The sequence below is a fragment of the Phascolarctos cinereus genome, unplaced genomic scaffold, assembly GCF_003287225.1.
Source record: "Phascolarctos cinereus isolate Bilbo 61053 unplaced genomic scaffold, phaCin_HiC Scaffold_7;HRSCAF=346, whole genome shotgun sequence".
NCBI lineage: Eukaryota > Metazoa > Chordata > Mammalia > Diprotodontia > Phascolarctidae > Phascolarctos > Phascolarctos cinereus.
In genome coordinates, this window is record NW_027556180.1 from 40,537,050 (window position 1) to 40,554,135 (window position 17,086).

The window sequence follows — 17,086 nt, forward strand, 5'->3', positions numbered from 1 at the left end:
GAGAGAGAGAGAGAGAGAGAGAGAGAGAGAGAGAGAGAAAGGGAATTATGCCATGGGCCAGTAGAGCTGGCATGGCCATTTGTGAGCAGGATCATTTGTAAGCCAGGGGTTTAGAAGTTGGGGCTGTCTTATTTTGTTTTTGTGCCTGCTACAGGATGTCCCAAAAGACTAAGTGTGGTTTTGAGCTTTAGTGGTTATTTTGAAAACTAATATTTCTAGAACTATTTTAAAGCTTTAATAGCTCAAAACTGCAATAAGGTTTTTGGGACACCCTGTACCAAGTGGGGAAGATTAACAGAGTAGAGATATCTCTTTTAAGTGAGGAACTGCCCTGCCAAAAGAAATTAATCACAGTTTATGCCCTTGGCTTTTTTTTTCAATCTGGACCTGTGATTTTATTGGTGTAGTGAATTCCCAGTGTGAAAACTCCCTTTACCAGTGCAGATCAGTAACTATTCTGTACCTTATGGTCTTAGCGAGTTGTGAGAGACACTGAGAGATAAGTTGACTTGCCCAGCGTCACATAGCCAGTATGTGTCATATGTGAGACTTGAAACAGGCCTTCTTGACTCAATCCCTCTTTCCGTCCACTGTGCCTTGCAGCTCTGGCTTTAAGTATATAAATAAATATCTAGATGAGGAAGGAGAACGGGGTGCTCTCAGCTGTGTGTGTGTGTGTGTGTGTGTGCGTGTGTGTGTGTGTGGTGATGTGGCTTCCTTGATTGATCTGTTTTGATTTTGTTTTGGGGCACAGAGGTACATGAAGATCTCTGGCACCTGTGGAAGTCTTGGAAATCAGCTGAGCTACTGTCTCCTCATTGGGGCTGTCTTCTAGCAGGGCTTCTTGAATAATGCATTTGATGGTTGCTGGTATCGATAAACATTGTTAATTTTAATTACATGACTTAGATTTATGCCAAGGAAGCATTTTCCTTTTAATTAGTTTGCTTTTATGATTGTCTGAGTGTGCCTGAGGTTTTGAACCAAAATGAGAGAAAATGCATCTTGGGCTCACTGTATCATGCTTTTGATGTCCAGTATTGGGTCTTTTAAGGCTTGACTGGCCTTGGGGCTTGTCTGCCTGGCATCTTAGGTGATATTTGACTGATATAACCAGCCACAATTCAGGTGCTTTGGCACATCAATGCTGACCCTTCACCATGTGCTGTTGACAGCTCAAATGTAACTTTCTGAAGGAGGGCTTTCTTGGTTGCTGTAGCTATCAGTGCCTTGTTACCTAAGATTGCCTGGTGTCTGTTCTGTCGGAATATTGTATGTACCTATCATATATAAAGCCCTACACTAGGCACTCTGGGGAATATAGAAGTACAGTCCAAGACTCAATGGAATCTAATAAAGTAGCTAGATGTATACATGTTATTTACTTTGTTAGAGTGTAAGTTCCTTGAAGGTAGAAGTTATTTCACTTTTTTTTTGGTATCACAGATCTCTATCTTCCCTTTCCCTCCTCTCTCTCTTTTTCTCTGTCTGTTTCCCTGACTCTCTGTCTTTGTCTCTCTCTGTCTCTATCTCTCTGTCTCTGTGTCTCTGTCTCCCTCCCTTTTAGAGGAAGATCGCCACAGGGTGTATGTATATACATACACACACATACATACATACATACATACATACATACATACATACATACATACATACATATATATATACATATACACACACATACATGTGTGTGTGTGTATACATATTTGCCTATGCAGATATGACTTTTAGTTTGATCTATGTCTTGGTAGTTTATGCTACATTTATTTCAATTCAGGTTGAATTTAGAATCATTCAGATTGATTTTTTTTGTCTGTTTTGTGGGCATGATAAGTCACAGTCTGTGGCTGTTTAAGAATTGCATTACCCTAATTTAAAAAATAAGGAAATTGAAGCTGTGAGACATGAATTGGCTTGTGCATTGTCATACAGCTAGAAAGTGCCTAAGTGGGCTTTGAAAGCAGATATCCTAACTGATTCCAGGGCTCCTTCCAATATGTTACACACCTCTCATAAGAGAGTGGCATTGGGGGGGTGGTGGTAATGTTGAATGTCTATAGAAACCCATGTGATCTCTTAAGTATTCCATAGTTTCATGAAAAATGTAGCTAGAGGTGACTTCTGGAGATGTTGGTCCTTCAATCATATTTATCCCCCCTTCCCTGCCTTTTTTCACAGGATATGAGCTATTTGGGTTCATCAGCCACATGGGACCGTCCACCATGAGTGGCCATTATGTTTGTCATATCAAAAAGGAAGGCAGGTGAGTCCATCTTGGAAAAGAAGAAAAGGGCTTAGCTCTCAGAAAACTGGCTCTGGCTCAGCCAGATAGCATTCATTATTGGACACTATTGGTTATTTAGTGAAAATGGATTTTTAGCACCTTTTCTTATCCATGATGCTTAATAATGATGATGATGATGATAGTATTTATATAGCTTTTTAAGGTTTTCAAAGTGTTCTATTTATGTTTTTTCAACCCTCTGAGGTAGGTGTTATTCTCTACTTTACAGTTGAGGAAACAGAGGCAGACAGTGATTAATGATCACACAGTTAAGTGCCTGAGACAGGATTTGAAGTCAGGTCTTTCCAAATCATCAGGGCATTAAAATGGGTCCAGAATCTCAAAGATTTTGCCTGTAGAGCACAAAGTCTAGTGGGTTCTCCCAAGCTGGTCAGGTTTCTAGGAAGGCCAGCATGGCTAAGTTTGAAGATGCTTATCATCAGGTTGGTACCAGGATGACCTATTTTTTGGTCACTGCAGCTAAGACCAGCTTCTAAGAGCTAGAAGGGTTGTAAGTACCAACTCAGATGGAATCACAGATAAAGATGATCCTACCAGTCTTGCCTTGTGTATACTTAAATATCCTCTGTGCTCTGTCAAATGGCCTTGGAGGCTTGGAGCTGGTCTTGGAATGGGACTGCCCTTGGCAAAGGCAAAGATGGCAGCCAGAATAGCTCCCATTTTCAAAGCTCTGTGAGGTTCGCCTCTGACACATACTTGCTGTCTCTTGGTCCTCCATGAGAATTCCATGAGTATTGGGTTAGATGGCTGATGAGGTCCCCCCAAAGCTTGAGAGTGATGATCCTTTTACCTGGGTTCAAATCCTGATTCTGATGTAGGACCCGGGCAGGTCCCCTAATTTCCCTAGACTTCAGTTTCTTTCTATGTAGAATGAAGAGGTTGGACAAGGAAGTCTGAGATCTCTCCCAGTTTTAAATCTGTGCTCATTTTTCCCATTACCTTCTGTCGTATAAATGTCAGCAATTATTGTTGTGTGAATAATAATTCTTAGAGGAAAAAAGTTCTGATTCTAATTGACTGTAAATGCATCCATTGATTCTATGTTTTCCTTGCAGATGGGTGATCTACAATGACCATAAAGTGTGTGCCTCAGAAAGGCCTCCCAAAGACCTGGGCTACATGTACTTTTACCACAGGATATCAAGCTAGGCCTCCGATATATTCCTTGCCCAGAAGATGCCATATGCCTTCATAATTTGCCAAAAAATTTTAAAAAATTAAAAAAAAAGAAGAGAGGAAGAAAGACAAAGGAAAAAAAGTTAGGATTGCCAAACACCTAGGAATCCACGTGGTATTTATAGTTTAATTAAAGAGCCCCTTGGCTTTTTAATGCCTTCTGGAGTAGTAGTCGGCAAATTTCTCTTCTGTCATCCTAGACGGCTGATTGTTTTCTTTTGGTAAACATCCAAGGAAATGATTTTCAGAAGCTTCTGGATTGCCAGGTGGGCTAGCTGCCCCAAAGCCAAAAATATGAAAGGGCTTTGCAGTGAATTCCAAGCTCTCATTGGGCTTTGGGGGCCCAGAATGACCGTTAGAGATCTTCACTGAAGCCAATTCATGTTTCCCACTGGCAGGGCCCTGCTGGATCCTAAGAAAGAGCTCCATATTACCTCATATGGAAAAAATAGAGGTGATCTCACATTGGCCTTAGATTTGACCCCACTCCCTCCCCTGCCTAATCACAGATAATAAATTCTGATCTATCTATATGTAATATATTAGAAGATCTGCCATGAAAATATTTTAAATTTGAGTCAAACCAATGTTCATAACCTAATATTGTGTGTGTGTGTGTGTGTGTGTGTGTGTGTGTGTGTGTGAGAGAGAGAGAGAGAGAGAGAGAGAGAGAGAGAGAGAGAGAGAGAGAAAGAGAGAGATTATCTTGTACAATCCACTTGAAATTCAATGGTTGAGTTATTTTAAATACTGAACCATTTGGTATTGGGTGTGGCCGAAAGAAGCATCCAAGCCTTTGAAGGGATCTATACCTCAGGAACAATCAGAACTCAGCTTTCCACTTAGATTTCAAGAGTGAAGAGGGGTGTGTCCATTTAGCTGCTATGAGTAATTCCCCTGAATAAGTGACACCCCAGCCTCCACCACCATGCATTCTTAGCATGCTCTGGTGCTTTGCCCAAGGTGGTGAATTGTTTCAAGTCTTGCCAAAAGCGTAGGCCACATTTCCTAGTGAAGTGGCTAATTGATCCTCATCAAGTTTTCTGGTGCATCCTCACAGGTCAGCTCCCCAAGACCTTGCAGGGCCCACCCTCAGGCCAATTGTCATAGCCCTCTCTGCCAGAACATTTCACCAGCCTTTTTTCCCTATGTTTTCTGGGTCCCTCTTCTATTCAATTGCTCTCCCTTTCTTTCCCCTGGCCTCTTTTCTCCACTTATCTGTTTTGGCCAGCAGAGATCATGGGAAACTTTTGGAAGGCAGAGTGAATTCATTGGTTGCTATATTATGAAAAGATCAGTCTGATTATTTCCATAGGTCAGTATTTGATTAGCAGCCTGGTATCAGAACAGAACCTTTGCGACTATTGGAATTGCTATCAACATCATGTGAAACTTGAACTTTTTCTCATGTTCCCTCTGCCTTGCCCCAAGTTTCCGAGGATATTTGGTGTTTATACTATTCAATGAATTTCTTACTCCTCCAAGTGAGTCGGGATTGATTGTTCTGGATAAAACTTGAGTCCAACTGTATAGTGTGCTGAATTAGAAACAGCCTTTTGGTAATCAGGACCCAGATGTTCTCAAAGGAGGACAGTAACAGTGTGGATCATAGGATTGGAGATTTAGAATGTGGAGGGAGCTTAGAGGTCATCCAGTCCAACATCCTTATTTTACAGAATGGAAAACTAAGGCCAAGAAAGATGATGTGACTTGCTTCAAGTCGCACAGCTCTTAAGTGGTAGTACCTGGATTGGGCTCCAAATCATCAGATTCCAAGTCCAGGGTCCACCATGCTGCATTTCTATGGTGAAATGAGAAAAGCACAACAGGCAAAATGTCAGGAGCCCCAGACTCTGCCCTGTACTGACTGAGTGATCTTGGGCAAATACTTTCACTTTCCTGCACCTTACTTTTCCTCCTGTATCAAATGAGGAGAAGAATGATTTCCCTCTGTGGTTTGAGGGAGGGTGAGATGAAATGATAGTTGTCTTGGTACTTTAAAGTGACAAGCCTCTGCAAACATTAGGTGGCATTGTTAGCTCATGATGGGATCCCTCTCCCAGTCGATAGCTTCTTTGACTTGAAAAATATCAATTAAAATTGGATAGATGGAGAAAATGCCTTCACTTTCTCTATCTGACTTCTTGGTCTAGAGAATGGTGCAGATCTTTAGTTTTAGAGGTAGGTGGCACAAGTAAATTGCACTCTTAAAACACTTGAAAGTAACAGGGGTCCCTGGGACTGAGTGAATAGCTTCTCTCTCTCTCTCTCTCTCTCTCTCTCTCTCTCTCTCTCTCTCTCTCTCTCTCTCTCTCCCTTTCTTCCTTCCTTCCTTCCTTTCTTTCTCTCTCTCTCTTTCTTTCTCTCTTTCTTTCTCTCTTTCTCCCTTCTTTTCTTTCTTTCTCCCTTCCTTCCTTTCTTTCTCCCTTCCTTCCTTTCTTCCTTTCTTCCTTCCTTCCTTTCTTTTTTCTTTCTTCCTTTCTTCCTTCCTTTTTCCTTCCTTCCTTCCTTCTTTCCTTCCTTCCTTCCTTCCTTCCTTCCTTCCTTCCTTCCTTCCTTCCTTCCTTCCTTCCTTCCTTCCTTCCTTCCTTCCTTCCTTCCTTCCTTCCTTCCTTCCTTCCTTCCTTCCTTCCTTCCTTCCTTCCTTCCTATTTAAAAAAAGTTTGGTCCAGAGCTGTGATTTCTTCAGCATGGGAAACTCCTTCCATCTACAGAGATCAATAATTCTTACTCTTAAAGAGTTGCTTGGGGCACCCAGACGTTAAGTGACTTGTCTGTGGCCACACAATTAAGTATGTGTCACAGGCAGGACTTGAACCCAGGGCTTCTTGAGAGATGACATGGAACAGTGGAAAGTTCTCTGGTTTAGGAGTCAGAGGCCTTGAGTTCAAACTCCTTCTCTGTCACTGACTGTATGACTTTGAGCTAGGTATTTCCTCACCTGTCAAATGAGGAGGTTAGAGCCGATGACCCCTAAGGTCCTTTAATAGCTATCAATAACAACAGCTAGAATTTATATAGTGCTTTAAGGTTTTCAAAGCACTTTAAAAGATCCCATTTGATCCTCACAATAACCCCAGGAGGTAGGTGCTATTATCATCCCCATTATACAGATGAGGAAACTGAGGCAAACAGAAGTTAGAGTGATTTGTCCAGGGTCACACAGCTAAGTTAGTAAGACCAGATTTGAATTCAAGTCTTCCTGACTCTAGGCCCAGGGCTCCATCCACTGTGCCACCTAGCTGCCATAACCTTAGAGTTTATCCAATCCAAGCTGTTCCATTTACGGATGAGGAAACTGAGGCCCTAGGACACACAACGACTTAGAAGTGTAGCCAAAACCATGACCCAGGTCTGCTTGACTCCTGACCTCAGCCCTTCCCTCTCCTGACTCCCAGACCATAGGATCATAGCTGCAGATCTGCAAGGGCCTTCAGGCACCATCCCATCATGTTACAGATAAGAGAATGGAGGTTAGGTGACTTGCCTAATGTCATACAAACAGTAAGCATCCAGGAGGAAATTTGAACCCAGATTCTCTGACTCTGGAGATATTCCCTTTCTTTTACAGACCATCGAGGGGTCATATGGATTTTTGGGGGGAGGGGAGGAGAAAGTGAGCCCAGGGAAGCAACGCTTGTGAGCTTTTAAACACCAAGTGACCAAACACCCAAATTGCTTTTCAAGGCTGTTGTTGAGGATTGAGGCAGTGCAGTGTGACAGTGCTGGATTTGGAGCCAGAAAAGGTTGACTTGCTTTGAGTCCTGGTCCTGCCACTGATTCTGTGTAAGACCTTGCTCAAGTCACTTCCTCTCTTTGGGGAAATTGACTCATCTTCAAATGGAGGGAGAGGAGGGGTCTGGATGACTGATATCTAAGGTCCTTTCCAGCGTGGGACCCTTGCGGTGGGACTCCATGTCCAAAAGTCAGCATTTTCTGGGACATAGAGCTAAATGCCCTGGAACATAGCATGTATGTGTTGAACAAAATAGGATTTTATACCACACTATTCTGTGATGTAAGACTTCATTTTAAAATGGGGTACAAGGTAAAAGCAGAAAAAAATGTTCCTTTTCTGCCTGACCCTACTATTGGGATGTGAGAGCACAAATATTACTTTTTATCTGCCTTATGAAACAAAGGGCTGTTTCTATCCAGGCAGGTTTTGTACCTGTCCACTCCTCCTCCCCCCACCAGGCCCCAGGATGTGAGATTCTTGATTAGATCAAATATAAGTGGTTTCCTTTCTAGCCTTTTTAAACAAACAAACAAACCCCTCTTACAATCATCTGGGAAACATGGCAGCTGTCCCAGGAGTAGACTTGGAATGGGCCAGCCAACCTTCCATGTGGATGTGAACTGAACTTCAACTGGAAACTGGAATTTTGTGTGTGTGTGACAGACACACTTAGCACACTGGAATGTTCTATGGGTGAGCAAACATTCTCCTCACATGGCCATTGGAAATCTCTTGATGTAAATACCATTTGCTATCCATCTGTGAGGAGAAGAACCAGAGCTACTAAAGAAGGTACCTGTTTGGAAAAACCCCACTTTCAAGTCATTATTCTTGACCTGAGGAGGAGGCAGAGTGGAGAAGTGGGAAGACTGCTATGTTTAGAATCTGACAATCTTGATTTGAATCCTGGTTCTGCTAACTCTTACTTCAGTGACCCCGGAAAAGTCTCTTCCAATCTTCGGGCTTCAGTTTCTGCAGTACATCATATATTTCACTTTTGCCTCAAGGCAGTGAAAAGAGCATTGGGTTTGGAGTTAGAAGACCCATGTTCCAATCTTGGATAAGTCACTTAATTTCTCCAGGCCTCAGTTTCCTCATCTGTAATCTGAGGGGTTTGGACTGGATGGCCTCTGCGGTCTCTTCTAGCTCCAAATTTTTAATCTCACAGCAAACTAGGAATCTATTTTATCTTATGTGATGTATTAATGGTCTCTTTAAAGGAGGGAGGGAAATAGGAAAAAGAATTCAACAAACATCTATTAAACGCCTACTGTGTGCTGAGCAAATAGGTAGATTTCTCTTTTAGTCACTTAATAGGACATCCAAGGTGCTTCATTGTATTAGGTTTTTTAATGAAAATCTGTAATGTGAGACTAAGGCTGGGTGCCATGGGGAAGGGTTGCTATTACCATTGGTTGTTTCCAAGTTTTGGGGCTTGGTGTTTTTTCTTTCCCACTAATAGTATGGAAGCTCCTTGTGGGCAGGGCCTGTTTCATTTTTGGCTTTGTGTCCCCAGTGCCTAGCACAGTGCTTGGCAAAGAGTAGGTGTTTAATAAATATTTGTTGAATTGAAGACATCTCAGCATGTGCCTTATTTCCAGGACCTTCTCAGCATCCCACTTATCCCTGAAAAAGAGAGTTTTCCCCCTACCCTCTCTTCTCCCCCCACTCTGTCAGATCCAAGGAAAAATACCCAGAAAAGTATAGGTCTTGCCTCTTGAGCATCCGAAGAATATCTTAAACTACACTGAGGTTTCAAATATTCTGTACTAAATCATGCCTTTGACGTGGAGATGGATGGGTTTTCCATTCAATAGAAGTCACTATAAAATCATCAGGGCTGTCGCCGTGGCTGATCCGTGGAGATATAGGGAGTTCATATTCTCCAGAGCCACATATCTTCATGGCGTTCATTAGAATGGGATACCCTTAAGCTTCACAATCTGGGAGGGAGAAATTTAACCTGTAGAAAAGAGGCTGAATATCCTTTCCCCGAGAGTTTCTTGCCCATTTTGATTCCCTCATTAAAAATAGAAAGTATGTCATCGTCATCGACAATATTAATCATCATAGAGGCAGCATTTGGAGGCTGCAAGACCCGGGTTTGAGTCCCACCTCTGACACATCCTGGTTTCGAGACTCTGGGCAGGTCACTTAACCTCCAATGCCCCCAGGTGACTCTCTAAGACATGGATAGATTTCAGGGCTTCTGTAAACATGGAGGAGCCCCAACATTTACATATTTAATTTCACTAACTTCTAACTAAAATGTAGTATTCCCTTCAATTACGGATTAAAAAAATGTGTTATTCTAAGGAGTCCACAGGCTTTGCCAGACTCCCACAGGAGTCCATGGCACAAAAAAGGTTAAGAACCCCTGCTGGAAAGTCAACAAGTCAAGTGAACGAGCCTGAAGGATGCAAATATAAAGACGGTTCCTACCCTCAATGAGATTGTATGCTAATAAGGGAAGACAGTAAGTAAAAGAGAACTGGGGAGATACCCACACCAGCGCTTGGTGGTGAAGTCCAGAGAGTTAGAGGTAGAGCCATGAGAGGAATAACACATGGCCAATTTGGACCCTGCCTTGAAATGGAGGTTCTGGCAAGATTCACCAATGGGAAAGGGAGGTTGCAGGGGTGGAAGGATGTTCCAGGGTGAGATGGCAGCTGAGGAATGGTGATGGAATCAGGAGACTGAGACTTTTAGTTGCAGAGAGCTGACCTGCATTGGTAGAGGGAATTCCTCGTTTGGAAGTTCCTCGTATCAGTAAACTCACAGGTCCAGCTCCTATCCCAATAGTTGTAATTATGCCTTACATTTATATAGCACTTTAAAGTTCGCAAAGCACTGCACATTTTGGATCTGACTTGAGGCTCACAAAAACCTTGTGAGATGCTGGCGGCCCCATTTTACAGACGAGGAAACTAAGCGTCACTAAGTAGAACATGTCAGAGGTGGAATTTGAGCTGAGGTCTTCCTGATTCTGAATGCTGCCCACTCTCCACTATGCTGACTAGAGGCCCCCTCTCGGAATGGTGTTTTTAAATGCAAAAGAACAATACACGGGATTAAGAAAAAGTAATTCTGATTAAATGAAGTTATCAAATATTATAAGCACAAGCTCAAGGACCCCAGGTTAGAAATCCTTTCTAAGGCACAGACTCAATGAGAAATACATTAGTACAGAAAGTCCTCATAATGGACACTCCCTACAACTGAACAAAAACGACAAATCTTTTGAGTATAAATTTTCAAATAAAATGGAAAACAAAACCAAAAATAAAGTCTACTCTATACACCTTAAAAATCAACCCTCAGCTAAGGCTAGGACCTGTTTTCATAATTTTAAGCATCTTCCACAGGTTGTGGGAATTTGGCACCTGAGTGTATCTGTTCCCAGGGTCTTCTTTGTGGTCTCCATGCCTCAGACAATCTTCTCCCCATTTATTTTCCCCTGGATTCAGGGAAATTACCAAGCCCATAGTAGCTGTTTGGGGTATCTGTCTACCCCTTGTGTTAATGAACAGGAGCCTTTTCCTATTTGATCTTAGCTTGTTGGGGTTTGTGCCTATATTTGGGATGAGTGGATTCTGTCCAATACCATGCACAATTGTTTGCTTGATATGGCCCCACAGATGTTTTGGAAGAGTGTTTACTGTGATGGAAAGGGATATGTGATCTCTAGTTCCAATGTTTTAAATTAAAAGGTGTTCTTACATCTTCACAACCTTTGGCTGCTTTTCTTTTCTTTCTAAATAATAACCAGCATTTCAGTTATGTAGTGTCATTTAGGTTGGGTGGTGGGTAGAGTCTGGAGTCAGGAAGACCTGAGTTCAAATTTGGGGTCAGACACTTACTGGCTATGTGAGCCCGGGTAAGTCACTTAACCTCTGCAGGCCTCAGTTTCCTTAACTGTAAAATGAGAACACAATAACATCTATTTCCTAGAGTTGTTGTGAGCATCAAATGAGATATTTTTATCACTTCTTCTTCTTCTTTTTCTTCTTCTTCTTTTTCTTCTTCTTCTTCTTTCTTCTCCTTCTTCTCCTTCTTCTTTTTCTCCTCCTTCTCTTCCTCCTCCTTTTTCTCCTCCTTCTCTTCCTCCTCCTCTTCCTCTTCTTCCTCTCCTCCTCCTACGTCTCTTTCTTCCCCTCCTCCTTCTCCTTCTCTTTCTTCTCTTTCTCCTCACCTAGGAAATGAGGAAGTTGAATGAAATAGCCTCGTGTCCTTTCCGGCTCCAAATCTATGATCCTATGCCACTATGATTAAGACAAAAGAGGTGACTTCCAAAGGCTGCTTTGGAAGCAGCGATTCTGAGGATGGTCATTTATTTTCAGGATGCCTAGTGTTGCTAGCTAAGTCCCAGCAACTGTTCTTTGCTTCTAGTCATAATGCAAAATCAGTCCTTGGTGAGTGGTTACCCTGTGACCGTGAACCTATGGATCCAGAGCTCCTGAGGACTCTGCCATTGATCCTGAGTTCCATACCAGAGGAGGAGAGCTCTTTCTCAAACTACTCCTGCCTCTAGGGGCCTTCAGCTCTTGGTGTCTGTCTCCATGAAGATAAAGGTAGCACCAGCAGTTACTGCTGCAAGAAGTGAAGGGTCTCCGGGGATAGTGGTTTCTAAAATAATACTTTTGGAACCTGTCAGCATTTCCATTGTGAGACATACTCTTCAAGTCACAGGAATGCTGCTATTAAAAATCTAGCATCAGCCTAGTAGTCACCCCAGTTTAAAAAAAGTTTCATTAGAAACAACATTAAATGTCATTATAAATAACTATACTTGTTTAATAACTATTTACATTTAAATTGATTATTATCAGTGTATAAGTTCTCATCACACTTTCTGATTTTCTGTCTCCATTAGGATTCTTTGCCAATCAATCAATCAATCAATGAACCATAAACCATTATTTATTAGACTCCTACTATGTCCCAGACATTATGCTTTTTCCATTCATTATTTTCCATTTTTCTCATATAATCATGAATTTAAAAATTAATTTAACTTTTCTGATAAACAATTTATTTTTTACTTTTACTCTTCCCCCTCCCACTGGGAAAAATAAATCCAAAATATTTGCAGCAAATCTGCAGAATCAAGGAAAACAAATTCCCAAATTGGCCATGTCCCAAAAATATGTCTCAGTGTGCATTTTGAATCCATTACCTACCTCTCTATCTGAAGATGGGGAGCATCCTTCATCACCAATCCTCTTGTTGGTCATTGCACCAATCAGAGTTCATTAGTCTTTCAAAATTGTCTTTACAATGTTGTTATTTTGTAAATTATTCTCCTGGTTCTGTTGTCTTTATTCTGCATCAGTTCATAAGTCCTCCCAGGTTTCTCTAAAACTGTTCTTTTTTACTTGTATCTTACAGCCCAATAGAAACCCACTATATTCACATACTGTAATTTATTCAGCCATTCCCCATTTGATGGGCATCCCTTAGTTTTCAGTTCTTTGCCACCATGAAAAGAATGGCCTTAAATATTTTTATACATATAAGATCATTTCCTTTTCCTTTGATCTTTTTGGGATATGGGTCTAGCAGTGGTGTCCTGGGTCAAAAGGTTTGCATGGTTTAGAAATTTAGGACAATAGATTTAGAGCTGAAAGAGACCTTAAAGGCCATCTAACCCCACTTCATTTTACAGTTAGGAAACTAATACCTAGAGAAGGAAAGTGATTTGTCCAAGGGCACACAGGTAGAAAGTGACAGACAGAATCATTTCAGGTACTCCATTCTTCCAGTCCTGCTTTTATCATTTTGCATCATTTTATAAAACTCTTTCCTGATTTTTCTGTATTTTTCCTACTTGTCCAGTTTAATCGCTTTATAGAATCCCATTACATTAAGTTTGCCACAGTTGATTTAACAATTCTCCTCCTGTTGGATATTTAGGTTGCTTCCAGGTTTTATTTTTAATTATCCTTATTATTTTAATTTTGCAATTACACATAAAGCTGCTTTGAATATCAGTGAACAGATGGCTGTTTGTTTTGGATAACATGTCCAGGGTCTATTCTTTAAATTGGAATTATTGCATCAAAGATGACGATCATCTATGTAACTTTTAAGCAGTCACCATGAATCAGGATTAAAAAGCCATCCAAAAAGGTGTGTAGATAGCTTCAGCGTTTCTCTGAATGCTCAGGGAGGAAACGGGCAAGTGATGCATGGTTTCTGATCTCACAGACTCTTTATTCATTTACTTTTTAGGAAACTGTTAGCAAGCCAGCTGTTCCGCATGTTCAGTGATTGCTTTCTATAATGTTTCTTAATTAAGCAAATCAAGACTTCAGCCATGTATATGTGCTCTCTCGATGGATAGTTCCTGTTTCATTTGTTGCTTGGTTGCTCATCCAATATTGGACAAGTTTCATGGGAAATTATCAAGTCAAAATAGGAACTTATCTTTCCCTTCCTCACTAGACTTGTTTCTAACCAGTACTTTTATTTGCCACCCCCACTTTTTGTTGTTGTTGAGTAGGAAATGTCTGGTGTATATTTATATGTATATATGTGTGTATATATATATATATATATATATACACCCCCCCCATATATAGGTATATGTGTGTGTATGTATGTATATATAAACACACACACATATATAGGTGTATGTGTGTATATATGTATTTATAGACACACACCCATACATATGTACACACACAAATACAGCAAGGCATTTATTTCAACAATTGTTCTTTCCCACCAACCTCATTACAGACATGCAGACTCATGCAGGAAAATCATGATGTTTCTATAGTGCTTTAATGTTTGCAAAAGACTATATGCATTATCTTATTCAATGCTTTTGACAGCCCTATGAGGTTGAGACTTCAAGGACCTATCACCATGTTACAAGTGAGGAAAACTAAGGATCAGAGAGGCTCAGTAATTTGCCCACGGTCACACAGTTTAGAATCATCAGAGCTTTTCTATTGGATCCCAATACTGTTTTCTAACCCTATCAGATTCATATTGGATCCCTTTCACCTCTTCTTCTTAAGACTGATCAATTCCTTATGTCTTCCCTTCCCTAACAACTCCCAACCTCCCTCCCCAGCAATAGGTCTAGCGTTTCGCATTCCTCCCCTAACAATTGCTGCTTATAGTGGGGAAAACAAGCAATAGGGATGGATTGATAACACTGGTAGCAAACAGGATGGAAAGAAGAGGCACAATTGACTCCAGTGCTTTCTCCCCACCCCCCCAACGTGTCTCTGTTCAAATCACTCTCTAGGCTTGTCTCCCCCTACTACTATCCCTTAGTTCTCTCCTGCAATCAAATTGGTCTGCTTTCTGGATTTATTTTCAGCATTTCTGAAACATGCTTATTGCTCCCCAGCCTCTGTGCCTGTTCCTAAATTCTCCCTGAACACACCAGCTTCCTCATCTCAAGTTCGACTTCCGTCATGAAGCCTTCCCTGATCACTCCAGCTGAAAGTGAGTTTCTCTTACTCCTAGGATCCCCCCAAATCACCTCCTGCTACACACTCCTATAGGGAATATATATTCTTTGTGCTGCTGTTTTGGATATGTGTGTGTGTGTGTGTGTGTGTGTGTACCCATACACCCACTGCCTATGGTATGGTTGCTTTTTTGGGTGTGAATGTCATCTCTCCCTATCCCATGCCTCCCAAAGTGTTAAAGTTTTTAAGGGTGTGGTTTCTGTTTGTGCCAAGTATCTATCTGTACACAGTAGGTGCTTAATTAATACCGATGGATCAACCTTTTTCAGTGGTTCTTTCTTCTGTGTGTAGGGGACTTGCTTTAGCCTGCTGGCTCACCCAGCCCTTGGGAGGAGAAGAGGCAACACCCAACTCACATGCCGAGTGTGTCTGTAATGATTACCACTTTACAACAGTGATCTGACTGGCAGCCTCACAGAGCTCCCTCAGCCAAAATATTGTTATTGCCCTCAAGAGGCTTCCATTCTTTTGGATACGTAATGGAAACACGATGAGTGCTTGTTGGATTGTTGGAGTGGATGCTGGCTGCCTCTTCAGAAGAAGTCGACACTTTCTCCAAACCAGTGTAGAAACAGGAGCTCCCTGAGGGCAGGCTGTTTCATTTTTATATATCTTTTTATCCCTGACACCCAGCACAATGTCTTGCTCATCGTATGTGCTTGGTAAATATCTGTTGACTTGAAGAACCGTAATCCCGTATCGTTTAGGCCTCAGTCTAAATTTCTGAAGCTCATTTCATCAAGACTTAATTCTTGCAGTTTTGGAAGTGGCCCTCCTGATATGGATCTCACACCCAGTAAAGAGCTCTGGGCTTGGGGTCAGAAGACTTGAGTTCACATCCTGCCTCAGACATTTACTAAGTGTGTGACCTTGAGCAAGTCACTTAAACTCTTATAATCTCTATGCCCTCATCTTACAGATGAGGAGGTTGGACTTGATAACCTCCAAGTTCTATATCTATCATTCTTCAAAGGTATTTTCTTTTGGAGGCACTTGGGGTTAAGTGACTTGCTCAGGGTCACACAGCTACTAAGTGTCTGAAGCTGGATTTGAACTCAGGTCCTTCTGACTCCAGGGCCAGTGTTCTATCCACTGTGCCACCTAGCTGCCCCAAGGAAGAAAGCCAGGGGGCCTTATTCACTTTTTTTTTTTGGTTAGGCAGTGGGGTTAAGTGACTTGCCCAGGGTCACATAACTAGTAAGTGTTATGTGTCTGAGGCCAGATTTGAACTGAGGTCCTCCTGACTCCAGGGCCCATGTTGTATCCGCTGCACCATCTAGCTGCCCCCTTCAAAGGTATTTTCAAATGGACTCTCCTACAGGATGAACTCTGTCCCCTCCCACCTTGCCCATCTTGGTTTTCCTTCTGATTGAAAGGGATATTTATTAATCTAGTGTCAGGAATCATAAAATTGAGGCAGGAAAGAACCTCAGAGGTCATGAAGTCCATCTCCTTCCTTTTAATGAAGAGGGAACTGAGGTCCAGAGAGTTGAGGGGAGTCATAGACATTAATAAAATCACAGAGTTAATAGTAGCAGAGCCAAGATTTGAATCTGGGCCCAAAGACTACAAATCCAACCCATTTTCCTCTGTACTGTGCCTGAAGCCCCTGTTTTGTATGAAGCAATTTTACTTCTCAATCTCTTTCGTAAGATACTCAAACACCACTTGAAGCCACAGATAAAGTTTATTTGAAAACATACTTAAAAATCACACAGATATAAATACCATTTAATAATGTTGAAAAAAAAAGAAGAGGAAGGCATGCCTCTGATAATAGTACAAAAATACTACATTAGCCTTAGTGCTTTGCAAATGAGTAAATGAAACATATAGATAGAGAAACAGGTCATTTTCTTGTGAGTAATTGTATCTTAAAGAGTGGTATTCACTTGCCACAGATCTGAGCTCATCTATATGATTAATATTGCATGAAATATACAGATGCAGGTTCACCTAGGATGAGGAGGGGGTTGCCTTTAACCCTCCATATTCCTTAAATTGACTTTGAGATCCCTTAATTGGGGTCCATATTAATGTTAGTAATTGAATGTAAACATTTAGATGTCATTTTTTCTTTGCTATATGTGTGGGCAGAAAACCAGAGCCCAAAACTGGTACAAGAAGTGTGTTTCCACTTTCTTGAGCATGAGGGAGAAGCAGCAGAGGCAGCAGCATGTCTTTCAAAACTATATATTTGTTGATTAGTCTTAGAGAGGCAATATTGATAGATATACAAAATATATTAGAAACATCTTGTTCTTTCTAAATGTGTAATAAATGCTTGTTATAGATAGTAAAAAGGCGCCTAAATTGGACAATTGGTTCCCCCCCACCCCGATCAATGTAAACAAATTCTGGTGATGGAGAATGAAGAGA

General features: G+C 41.3%; 1 protein-coding gene across 1 annotated transcript in view; it reads left to right on the plus strand.

Moving 5' to 3' along the window:
• The window catches only part of USP13 (ubiquitin specific peptidase 13), a 140,434-nt gene extending 131,641 nt beyond the window's left edge, over nucleotides 1-8,793 (plus strand). The window contains exons 20-21 of the mRNA XM_020980773.2: nucleotides 2,179-2,263; nucleotides 3,361-8,793. Coding sequence (XP_020836432.1) covers nucleotides 2,179-2,263; nucleotides 3,361-3,454 — 179 coding nt within the window. The 3' untranslated portion in view covers nucleotides 3,455-8,793. The remainder of the gene's footprint in view (nucleotides 1-2,178; nucleotides 2,264-3,360) is intronic.
• The last annotated feature ends 8,293 nt before the right edge of the window (nucleotides 8,794-17,086 follow it).